Raw genomic sequence first — 12,692 nt, 5'->3', positions numbered from 1 at the left:
GACACCTCCGGAAGGCTCCGGCAGACCGACGGCCGCTCCAGCAGACCGACGGACGCTCCAGCAGAGTTTCTGGCATTAGGGAAGACAAATATAAAAGTCAGGGGTAATACCAGGATGGCGGCTGCCGGCACAGCGGCGGCACTCCGGCGGGGAGCGGCGGCTCCGGCAGCCGAAGGTTGCCGGCTTGGTGACAGGGACAAGGATGGGTATAGCAGAACCGGACTGCCGGCAGTGGATGCCGGCACTCCGGGGGCCGGACCGGTGGACGGACGACCGAAGCTATGAGGTAAGAGGGAAGGCCATCGGCTGGACGCTGACGGGAGGCGGCAGTCCCCCGGCACACGGACGACTGACGGCCCAGAGGGCAAGGGATATGCCACCAAGGTAGGAGGTGGGTATCATCGACAGGGGAGGCAGCAAGGGACCGGCACCAGGATAGTGAAAGAGACAGAAGGAGGGATGTAGGGGTACGGCCACGGACCCCAAGACATCCCACCTGAGTGGGTGTACCCATGATAGAGGCTAGCCCTATCACCCAGAAGCAGGAGCCGCAGAGGACCGGGAGCCAGGGTAGCCCAAGGGAGGGCTAGGGAACACCCAAGAGGGGGGGAGAACCCCTGTGGACAAAACACATCAAGTGGCTAACCCCATAGGACACTATGAAGGGTATATGTACCAGAGCGGACTGCACACAGGAGCTCAAGGTAGCCCTATCACTCCACCCTAAGGAGGAGTTGTAGGACAGGGGACAGATGGGTATAGACTAACCTAAGTATAGGCTAGGCCATACAAGAGATAGGTGGGGAGGGGAGAAGAGAAGGGTCTTCTATGGAGGAGGCTCTGTACCAAAGCGGCCACCAAGGAAGGGAGGACGCTCCCTAGCCTAAGGTAAGACAGCCTGTCTGAGAACGGTGCATGGGTATCGTTTCAGCAAGGTACAGAACTAACTCCCCCCAAACCTAACCTAGAGCAGGGATGTTACACCCTGAACTAGGAAGGATGGAAGACGTATCGCTATTGCAGGAAAGGTCGGAGACCTAGCCCCAGCAATAGAGGAAGGACGTGCCGTTCCTCATTCTCGGACGCAACCCTAAGGGGGGATCATTCTCTTAGGGAGGACAGAGAAGCGATATATACTCTGATATGAGCTTGATCCCCTTACATGGTAGGGGGAGCAAGGCTACACAGAGGGGATGCCCTAAGGCAGGGGATGAAGGAAGCATATAGGGGTCCTACTTGTAGGTTAGGTTAGAAAGGCACACTATCTAACCTATCCCCTATATGGTCCCTGAAGGCGAAAACACTTGCATCACAGTCAATAGTATTGTAAAATAATGCCACTATCTTCATAATTAAACCTAGGATCACTGAAATATATCATGCATGAACACTGATGTTAGGCGCTCTGGCCTAGGGGCTAGACTAGCGAACTGGTATGGGGTCAGATGATGACCGATAACAAGGCGTTAAAACACGATATATAAAGTTCCTAGCTATGAAGACTAAATAACTAATAGTATCGATTAGTTAATGAGGCCGGAAAACGCTGTTGAGGCTAGCTAAATAAGGCATGCAAAACAACAGCGACGCCATAAAATGGCGGGTCCGGTCGAGGCACAGCTCTGCCACAAAACATCAAATATCTCGAAAAGTAAAAGTTACTTTACGGTCAGAGCTTATTTAAACAATACTGGAACCTTGTACTCAACTTTCCAGAAGAAGGCGAGGCCGAGGGTAGAGACATGGCTAAGATGCAAGTCAATAAAGTACGCACAGGGAAAAATCCGACTAGTAAGGCAAGCTACTAAACGAAGGATGAGGACGGACGTGACGTCATTTAGCAATGGCGCCCGTTTGTTTACGTCTCGAGTACCAAAAGTAGCCACGAACGAGATTAGCTGTGGAACGGCTCCCCAGCTATTCTCCGCCCCTACACATCGAAGTGTTAACTCTGTGTGGGGTGTAGATAGCTATGTGGCGCGTTAATACATGCGTCCCCTGTTGATATACGATGTCTTAAAGGGAAACCTTTAGGATACTCGCTCCAGAAGATAGAATTCTGTGATAACCTGTGGTTAAATTCTCTGGGAATATTTAGTAGTTATATACCCAAGCAAGCTACCAAAAAGGAACCTTCCATCAGGACGCCATGGCTTGAGCCCAAAAACGCAACATACACCTCCTTACCTTTTGTTTGCTATTACTAACTTATTTACCAAACTGTAAAAATCTGCTCCATACATCATGTACCTCTTTTAAAACCACCTTGTACTTCTAAGATTGCATACCCTGTTTTATCCTTACTCATCTTAATTAGCGCTCTACCATACACTTTTTCCAACCACACTCAACAAACTAATACCTATTGAATTACCTGTACAACACTCATGTACATTTCCCTCAAGTTTGTATAGCAGAACAATACACTCACACACACAGTCCAGAGGTAGCCTACCATTGACAACATAAAACATATATTAAACCACCTCACGAACCATTCAATTACAGTCACTCACCCTTCCTTTAACATCTCAGCCCTCACACCTCTCATTTAATCTAGTGCTCTCTTGTAATCTTTCTCTCATTCTCATCTCCTATCACTGGCACCTCAACACCTGTAACAGCATGATCTGCTTCCCTATTATCCTCAGCATTCAGCAACCTTTCAAAATTTTCAGTCCACCTTTCCTTGCCTCCTCTCCTTTTAACAACCTTCAATTTCAACTCGCACTGTCTCTTCATTTCTCGATCCATCCTTCCTTGTTCCCTTCAATTCTTTCAAAAACTTCTAATTTTCTTCATAATTAAGACCCAATCCCTGACCTCATCTAGAGTCAGCTGCCTTCTTTGCCTCAGCTACCATACGTTTTACTTCCACATTTTTCTCTCTATACCTTTCATACTTCTTTGCATGATCACTCTGCAGCCATTCTTCAAATACCCTCTTTTTCTCTTCCACTTCATCCTCACTCCTTCCTTCCCCCATTCACTAACCTTCCTCATGCTGCCTCCAACGATCCTCTTTCCACACATATCACTTGCAATCACAGCAAAAATTTCTTTTACTACCTTCCACTCCTCTAGATCACCAGTGTCTCTCGCTTTTACTCTGTCATATGCCACTTCCAACCTTTCTTGATATTCACATTTTACCTCTATTTTTTTCATCTTTAACCTTCACGACATCCTTTTTACATCCCTCTACTCTATTTCCCCACTCTTGCTACAACTAATTTTCTCCCAAACAAAAAGTGATCAGACATACCGTTAGCTATACCATTAAACACATGCACATCCTTCAATCTTTCAAACATCTTTCTTATCATCAACACATAATCCATTAATGCCCTTTCTACAACTCTTCCATTTGCCAGTCTTACCCATGTACACTTATCAGTACCTTTCTTTTGGGAAGACTACAACTTATCACCAGCTCTTAATTAACACACATACTATCTACCAATCTCTTACCACTCTCATTTTCACCTGGTATGCCATGCTTCCCAATGTCACCTTCTACCTCTCCAACACCCACTCTGGCATTTAAGTCAACCATCACAACTACACAATTCCTTCTACATACCTATTAATTCATTCCGTTCTTCTTAACTTTTCTCACAGGCTAGCCACTACACAATACCAAAAGCCCAAAATTCCTATGAAACCTAACCCTTACCCATATTAACCTAGATGATATCTCCCATTCCACTACTTTACCTGTCATCAATTCACTCAGCAATAAAACCACACCCTCTCTTGCTCTTTCCCTTTCAATCTCAAACACTCTACCTGTCACTTAACCAAAAATCATTTCACCCTTCTCTTTTATCTTGTCTCACACAAGGCCAACACATCCATCTTTTCTATTCTAAAAAAACTTCTAATTTCACATCTTTTACTCTATCGTACTATATTCACCCACATTCAGATACCCCAAAACTAGAGTGCAGGGAGCAGTCACTCTTCCCCTGGTCCTCTTCCTTGATATCTCACAGGCACTATTTTAATTGTTGTGGTATGCTCTTCCCAGACAAATAAAAAAAAGGTGGGGGACTCACCTGCTACAGCACAGGGCATCCAGGCTATGGTGCTACTTAAATCGGCAATGTCACATAAACCTCCTGGAGTTGAAGGCAGCCTTCCTGGCCCTTCAACAGTCCTTTCAGGCCACTCTGTAGTGTTGAAGAGCGACAAGATGGTGGTGGCGTATCTAAACAAGCAAGGACGTACTTTTTCACAGCAGCTATGCTATCTAGCAATCGAGATCCTGCGATGGACAGAAGATAATGCAATCTCTCTCTCAGCAAAGATCACTTCATACAAGAACATTCTGGGAGACAATCCAAGCTGGAAGACTTAGATAGTGGGTGCCGAATGGTCTTACATCCCCAGGAAGCCACGAAAGTACTGTCTTTGTAGAGTTAAAACGCTAGTAGATCTATTTGCGACATCTCTCAACTGGAAACTTCCAGTGTACTGCTCACCAGTACCAGACCCCCAGGCAAGCTTTAGGATGCCATTCAACATCTGTGGGACAATCTGGACATCCCGAAAAATCAGGCAATGACTCGGGGCAAAGTTGTTTTGGGCGACCCAAACAGTGTTGTAGCGTTCAGGTTAGATACACCTGACTGTGCCACTTCAGCCTTGAGCTCTGACCGGTGTTTTATTCTACCATCAGAATGTAGGAAAGGGTTTAAATTCTGAAGTGGCTCAGGAATGGAGGATGGTTCCCTCTATAATATTTGTCTGGTCAGTGAGACGAGGTCTCCACTCCAGGACTTGAGGCTGAACTAAAGGTAAGTCAAAAACAGGACCTTTTGACCTAGTCCATGGGGAACTAAATCCACTAGAGGTGGAATCTTCAGACAACACTTGGTCGTCACAAAGCCGAGGAAGTCATAATCAGGATGAATAAACACTGCCGATTCAGAAACAGGGCTTTCTAAAGTAGCACGTCTTGACCAATCTGGACTGGAACTCTTAGAGCCAACAGAAAGTACAGTAGTTCCAATAATGGAATACTGGAAACTTCCCAGAATTCCCAACTCCCTGGAGGATGAACGACACCTTCCTCTCGGAAAGAAGAAACTAAGAACTGGGGCGTTGGAAATTCAGGCAAAGGAGAGTGAACCACTGACTCAGGAGACAAAATTGGAGTTTCACACATTTCAGTGGGGCTATTCTCCCACAGTTGGAGGACCAAACGATCTTGAAATGATTCAGGCTTTAATACAGGAGTCTCATAAAAATTTTCAGGAGGATATTACCAAGCATCCAGTGCTTTTTTTCTCTCGTAAGTCCTAGCTGGCTTAAGAATGGGCTTAGACTGAATAATAGCTCTTGTAGAATGGTGACTTTTCCTCTGTCGTCGGGACTTGTTACAATCTCGGGACAAAAGGTAGGACGCCACTACTGCAGCCAACCCATAGGAGTCGACATCACTACTAGAACCAGAACTTTCAGAGACTTCAGAGGAAGTTGGACTATCATCCACGAGTCCTGGAATATTCAGAGTCTCTATTACAGGATCAGGATCCTTCGGAAACCAGAGATAGTGCCTCCTAAGATGAACTGGAGGTTCAAACCAGGCCTTTAACTGGATATGGTGAGCTCTTATCAGTTCACCATCAGGCAGTCTGCAGCTCATAGGTGACCTTATTCTTGTTTACCTTAGTAACATGGAATACCCCCTCAAACCTAGGGATGAGCTTGTTCGTCAGAAGGTGTCCCAACAGGTGCACCTTCTTAATCACCAGAGAACCCTCTTTAAACGGTTTGTACCGAGGATATTCTTCAGCCCATGGATCTCTCGTTTCTGCTGACAGCAACGGGATACTATCAACATCATGAGCACCCTTCAGTATGTTCTCAGCTGGAGTACAGCCAATCTCAGTGTGGTGAGAATGGTTGTAGCTGAGAGAACTGATCGGGATAAGTACTGGTCCCATTTCCAAGATTCCCCAGAAATCACCCTCAGTAACTCACCAATGGTACGAATCACTCGCTCCACTGCACCATTACTAGAGGGTTTATACGGAGTTGTTTTCACATGTACAACATTGTACCACTCCAACAACTCAGTAAATTCCTGGGAAATAAACTCAGGGCCGTCATCAGTCAATATCCGGACTGGAACACGAGGAATAACAGGAAAAACACGGTCTTCAAGTGCTTGGCATATCGTACTGCTCTTCTTATTCCTTATGGTTACTGCCGTCACCCACTTGGAATAATGGTCGACTACCATCAGACACCCAATAAAACCAGTACTGGTTGTTGGGAGACTCACAAGGTCCATAGCAACCAATTCAAAAGGAGAAGAGGTCACTATTTTCAAGGTCGGCGGGGCAACCACCTCCCTTGAGACCTTACAAGTCTGATATTCCCAACATGTCCGGCACATATCTCTGATTACATTAATCAAAGATCTGTGCCAGACGAGTAAACGGAGCATTGCAATCATTTTTCCGATCCCCCAGTGAGCATTCTGGAGGTGTCTCTCAGCAACTAGGTCAATCAGGACATTGAAGGTGACTACTGGGACTACTGAGCCGTCAGGATTCCACTTCACTAGCAAACCCTGGTGAACTTCCAGGTCCGACCAACATCTCCTATAGGGTATATAGGAGCGTGGAACTCGAGATGCAGGAACCCCAGAGTAGATCATCTTAATGACACATTGAATCTGTCGATGATCTCCTTGGATTTTGGACATCTTACTAAAAGACAGAAGAGCATTTTCGGAGAACACTCCCCGATCAGGTTCACGATCAGTTACCTTCATAACAGTGGTCTCGGTATGCAGGGAGATACACCAACTGTTCTCGGGGTGAATCCAGTGTCAGGTAGGCTGCGTCTAGTAGATTTCTACCAAGAACAAAACAAAAGTTAATGTCTTTTGCAGCTACCACTGCATAGTTAAACAGCGGTAGCCTCCACCCAGAAGGACACTTCACCTCTAACTGGACGTAGCCTAGAATGCTGGTGCATGAACCAGTCAACCCCTCTAGCTGTTCTCCTGACAGTACCTGGTACTCTATGCCAAGTTGGCTCAGTACAGATTTGCTAACAAGATAAACCTGTGCTCCTGTATCAACAAGAGCACAAAATAAGGTCTCATGCATCATTACTATACCTACTTTCGAGTGTTGAGAGACATGTGTACAACTGGACTGACGAGGTGCCTTTTCTGTTACGTACTAGATTACAGGACAATCCTCCGGTGCTTCCTGATCATCAGTGACCAAGCCCTCAGCGTCAGGAACACGAGATTTTACCTACGCCTTATGGCCCAGAATCCCGTCAGTTGGAGGAACGTAATTGCGGAGCTCCATCAGAGGGTTAAAATGCACTCCAGACAGACACTGAAGATGCACACACTGAGGCTCGGTCACGGATGGATTGCGATAGACTACGGAACAAGTGGGTCCCCAATGGACCCAGATTTCCTGGTTTAATAGCTTAGATGCTGCCAAGAGCAACTCCAGAGCTGGGACTGTACCTGGAAAACGCAGTGCCTTGATCCTGTTCCTGGTAGTCTTGTCCAGTTTAAAGCCTAGTCGACAGGCATCTTTCAGAAACTGCTGAACTAAGGCATCCCAGAGATTGGCTCCCTTCAGCTGAGTCGGGTGTGACACCTGACCCTTCCACCCCGCAGTTCACAACTAGCTCCAAGGATTCTATGAATCTGGACCACCACGAACCTCCTTGTACAAGGCCAGGCCAGTAGGCAACTTGGGAGTGCTGGGTTCAGTAGCAAACAGACAGTCAGTTAATGCGGGCTAGCGGGATAACCAGTCAGCTGCGGCATTCTGATCACCTGGACAATAATTAACAATAAAGTTAAATTCGGACAGGTCCTCCAGTGTCCGTGCTAGACGACTGTCCACCATCTTCATGTCATGAAGGTACATCAGGGGACGATGATCAGAATAGATCATGAAGAATTGACCATATAGGAAGGCCCTGAAGGTTTTCACTCGCCATCGCAGAGCAGCCAACTCACGCTCAATGGTAGAGTAACGGGTCTCGCAGTCAAGGAAAGTCATGGAGTCGTACGCTATCACCCGACGCTCCAAGGACTCCTGACAGACAAGCACCAGCACCCTCACTCGAAGCGTCAACAAACAACTCCAAGGGTTTAGCATCAGCGGAGTAGTCAGGGTATGACAACATAATGTCCTCTTTGATCAGTTACTTCAAGCGCACAAAGGCACTGTCCATTCCTGCAGTCCACTTCAGTTTCCTAGTCCCTTGGGATTTTTGTCCAGCAGTCTTTGCAGATAATGGTTTGGCTATCTGTGAGCACATGGGGATAAACTTCCGTTGGAAGTTTACCAGTCCCAGGAATCCCCGTAGCTCACGCACAGTGGTCGGTTTAGGGAAGTCCTCCACTTGCTGGATGTATTCTGGTAGCTTACGCATACCAGAACGTCCAACCAGATGACCAAGATACTGGACCTCGTCTTGAACCCAAGAACACTTCCCGAGTTTTATCTTGAGTCCGTGCTTCTGGAGAGTAGCCAAAACTCGTTCTACCAGTTTCAGGTGTTCCTCGAAAGAAGACCCAAGTATCAAGATGTCATCAATGTAGACAACAACCTTGGCTTTCGGGAACTCTTGGAGAATACTCTGAATTTCTCTCTGGAACACTGCAGGTGCATTTTTCAGTCCAAACGATAAGCGTCTGAACTGCCAGTGTCCAAAGGCGGTAGAGAAAGCCGTGTATTCTTTACTGTTCTCTGCCAACGGTAACTGGTAGTATCCATGAACCAGGTCAAGGGTTGTAAAGTATTTGACTCCTTGAAGTCCAAATACATAATCGGCCCTGTTAGGCATCGGGAACTTATTAGAGACAGTCACCTTATTCAGTCTACAGTAGTCCACACACAACCGTATACTATTGTCCTTTTTTTGGACTGGAACAATGGGTGAAGACCAAGGAGAGATTCTGGGTTCAACAATACCCAGTTCATGCAACTCCTTGCACTGTTCCTCGATGGCGTCAGCGACGGGTTTGGCAAACCACCAAACTCTCTGATAAATGGGTGTCTCGTCATACAGGTGGATGCGTATTGGTGTGCTTGAGCACTCTCCCACATCATCATCACCAGTACTGATGACTGGAAGATGACGCCGAAGCATTTGACAAAACTGGTCCTTCTGAGAAGAGTCCAGTTCGTCGGAGATAGACAGATTGTCTATCTCTTCCAATACGCTCAGTTTAGGAGTCAGGTCACACTCCTGTGCTATCAGGCAGGATAGAGGAGCATCCACCATTGCCATGGTGAACACCTTTCCCAAGAGATTGCCCTTCTTGACCTTGGCAGTTTCTTCAGATGAACCCTTGATTAAAACTGAGGCTTTTCTGTCTTTCAGTTCAAGGATGCCAGGGATTGCTGTAACTTTCCTTGACAGACCAGGGGTTATGATGTCGCCATCATAATACATTTCCGGCCAACAGTTGGTTGGACAAGCAGGGCACCTAGACGAGGTGTCAAGTCCCTCAGGAAAGTTTACAGTAACTGGAAAAAGTACTGGCTCAATACTGGCAATCCTCATTGAATCGGCTGCGTGGACCTCAAGTGCGTAAAGCACTTGCTGACAACAGGCTCCACGTATCGGGACATAATACTCCCAAAAAGGCTCTTGGGGAGTACTGCCAACGCTCAGCCGATTTTGGGCTCCGTCAACTATTACCCCATTTGCTCTCAAGAACTGGTAACCAAGCACTACGTGCTCAGCCATAGTCCCTGAAGGCACTACATGGAACACACCCGGGGCGAATGTCATTCCATGCAGTATAGGGATCAACAGTACAGTACCTAAGGTCTTAGGTCCTGTTTGCCCTAAACCCTTCACACCAATGGTGTTGGGTACCATTTGCACTTGGTAATCCTGTACTACTCTTGATGACAGAAGGTTGACCTTAGCTCCGGAGTCAATGAGACCATCCAACGCTTCCGATGGAAACTCAGACATGGTCACTGGGACAACCATGAGTGGTACAGGAGCCAACTGCGCCAGGTTAACCCTACGAAGGGTTTTTAATACAGCCTCAGTTCCTGCTTCCTCCCTGGAGAAGTCAGTTGGAGAAGCTCTGGACCGTGTAGAGGACAGGTTATTACTGGGCAATCCTGAAAGAGCCATTGGAGATGCAATGACCTTTTCAGGTTGAAGGGTAATCTTGGAAATCAAGATTTCCGAGGCTGCCACCGGAATACTAGGAGTACGCGCCCTAGCACTCACACCCTCCTTTGATGTAGGCCCATCTTCTATATCGAAGGCCTGGTGTTTAAAGCCCTATGATACTCCTCAGTTCTTGACTTCCTGGGCTTTGCTTCTTGCTCCTCTTCTTCTTCTTTCCCACAGTCCTAGAAGGAGCACTGGACTCGCTCCCATTTCAGGTCTCCCGGCAACTGGTCGATCTAGAATAGGACTCACCGGTACTGCTCTCCACCTTGAAGGAGTCTGGACAGAGGTAGTCTCCCTCCCAGGGCTGCGGGCATTGGCTGTCTTCAGAACCGGTGATATACTTATAGACGGCGCCTGTCGTCCATACTGTGCGACATGATGGTGGGATGAGCCACAACGTAGGAAGAGGTTGAGGCGTCTGCGACACTCGTCCATAAAGTTCCCTGGTTTTCGGCACCATGCACAGTACCTCCTCTGGAATTGAGGAGATCTATCCAGGGTACGCGATGGTGGCAGGCGCACTTCCACAGGTGCAGGTTTGGGGACAGGTCGAGGAGGAGTGCGTAAATACACTCTGTCAGGTCCAGGTGCATGGCTGGGTGCAACCATGGCAACCCTGTCGGCATAAGAGCCGTGCCATGACTGTCCCACACGACTGATGGCCAAATCCTCTGCCTTCTGATTTCACTGACAGGATGCCTCGTCGAGAACACTTAACAGGTGTAGAACATCCTGCCAAGTGGCCTGACAGCCAGCGGAGACATTAATGGTGGCCAGAGACTGTTCCAGCCAACTCACAGCTTTGCTCGGAACAGCTCTGAAGAGCTTCCGCCTAAGCTCCCTCTGGTCCAAACTACAGCGAGGATAGACCAACCTATACAGGGAGGCCAACCGGACGGCGTATATTTTCAGCAGTTCGCCCTCGCCACAGGTGGCATTGCTGAACCGGGCCTTCCTGCCCGCATCACACCTCTTTCGGGCTTCTCGGCACCAGTCGAGGAGGCGTTCTTTCATGGCGGGGTATGGGATCTCGGGAGCCCCCATGGCCGAGAACGCCTCATGGATTTCTCCCTTTAGAAATTTTCCTAGGTCAACAGTCCAGCGGCCAGAGCTTCCTGCAGTATATTTACTTGCACAGTAAGCCTCGAAATCCCTCAGGAATCGGGCAAAACTCTGGCCAGTTTCCAGCTGGAAGATTCCAGGCTTGGGGTTCCTCCGGGAGTCGAGGACCTTAAGCAGATCAGACAGACTGCGTTCTGTCTAGAGGGACTGGACGTGGCCGGTGGAGACAGTGAAAGCTGAGCTGACACTGAGACAGGAACTAGAAGTGTCACCAGAAGTCTTGCTGCCAGAATCGTAGCTGGTTGACTCCTGGGGTGTAGTCATTTCGGGTATGGCTGGTCTGGTGGTGTTCTTGGCCTGGCGCCTGTGCTTTAGAATGGCCCCTGTCTTGGCAAGAACTGCCTTAGCCATAGCTGCTGGAGCCTTTTCAGGCCTACTGGCTTCGGCCGAGTTGTCCAGGAACTGCTCCCCTAGTCTACTGGCTGCAGGCTCCTGTGGACTAACTGGGTTAGTTGCCGGAACAGACGAGGAAGCGAGCAGTCCACTCGCAGTAGGAGCCTCCCAGATGCCTGGTACAGGGGGGAGTAACGGTGTGAACCCTGGAGGGGGCTGGAGACCTCCAACCAGCGGCTCTGCTCCAGTCACTGGGATTGCCAGACCATTGTAATTTGGCCAAGCAGGGGACGTAGATGGAGCACTGGTGGTCACTGTGGTTGTGACTCTCCTGGCAACGTGGCACGTTGATGACGTCTCAACGGTCTTCAGGGCCGCCACTTGAAGTGTCATGGACTGGACCTGAGTTGCCAGGTCACTGACAATCTGGATAAGACTCGTTACATCCCAGCTCAGGCTCTTCTTAGCCTTTTGGCGTTTACTGGATGACGATGCCATCCCTACCAAAGGTTGGTGTTTCCCGGGTCTGGGCACCAAAAATTATGTAGTGGTTTGCGGACTGTGGCCAGAAGTAGCACCCGAACTGCCTAGTGTCCGAATGCCGACCACAACCCGACGTTCACATCACAACAAATATATAACGGTGGAATACCCAAAAACCTAAGTAACAGGTCAAGAGAACGGACCTCTGGGCACCACCCCTTGGTTTATACTGGGCAAGGGGACCCAGCTAGAATATTCCTTTTTATCTTCTTTCATTTAACGTGCTGAATTAACAAGTAGCTTGACCACTGATTCATTTCTGGGAAATCAGTAGAATTTATGTACAGTATATATCTCTATATTCTTTAGGTAAGATGGTTTTAAGCTCAAGAAAAAATGTTAGAACATTAGGTGAAAGGAAATATTGTTTGTACTGATAACTGGACACGGTGTGGGAAAATAAATTATAAATAACTTAAAAAGTTGTTTTTTTAAAAAAAAAAGTGGCTGAGAACAGGACATCATGGTGAAAGGTTCTGAAATGAAATGCTGTATTC

The 12,692-nt window shown here is 47.8% G+C and overlaps 1 protein-coding gene across 1 annotated transcript; it reads right to left on the bottom strand.

The window, feature by feature from the left end:
- Positions 1-11,457: 11,457 nt before the first annotated feature.
- Positions 11,458-12,150, bottom strand: LOC137645458 (uncharacterized). Its single transcript, XM_068378263.1, has one exon. The coding sequence runs from the start codon at positions 12,148-12,150 to the stop codon at positions 11,458-11,460; it is 693 nt and encodes a 230-aa protein (XP_068234364.1).
- Positions 12,151-12,692: the final 542 nt, after the last annotated feature.

Source organism: Palaemon carinicauda, chromosome 8, assembly GCF_036898095.1.
Source record: "Palaemon carinicauda isolate YSFRI2023 chromosome 8, ASM3689809v2, whole genome shotgun sequence".
Classification (NCBI taxonomy): Eukaryota; Metazoa; Arthropoda; class Malacostraca; order Decapoda; family Palaemonidae; genus Palaemon; species Palaemon carinicauda.
The sequence above is the reverse complement of the archived record's forward strand: the minus strand, read 5'-3'. Positions and strand labels throughout refer to the sequence as shown.

Excerpts from the sequence above, each read along its gene's own strand:
- LOC137645458 (XM_068378263.1), bottom strand. The coding sequence starts at position 12,150 with ATGGCATCGTCATCCAGTAAACGCCAAAAGGCTAAGAAGAGCCTGAGC.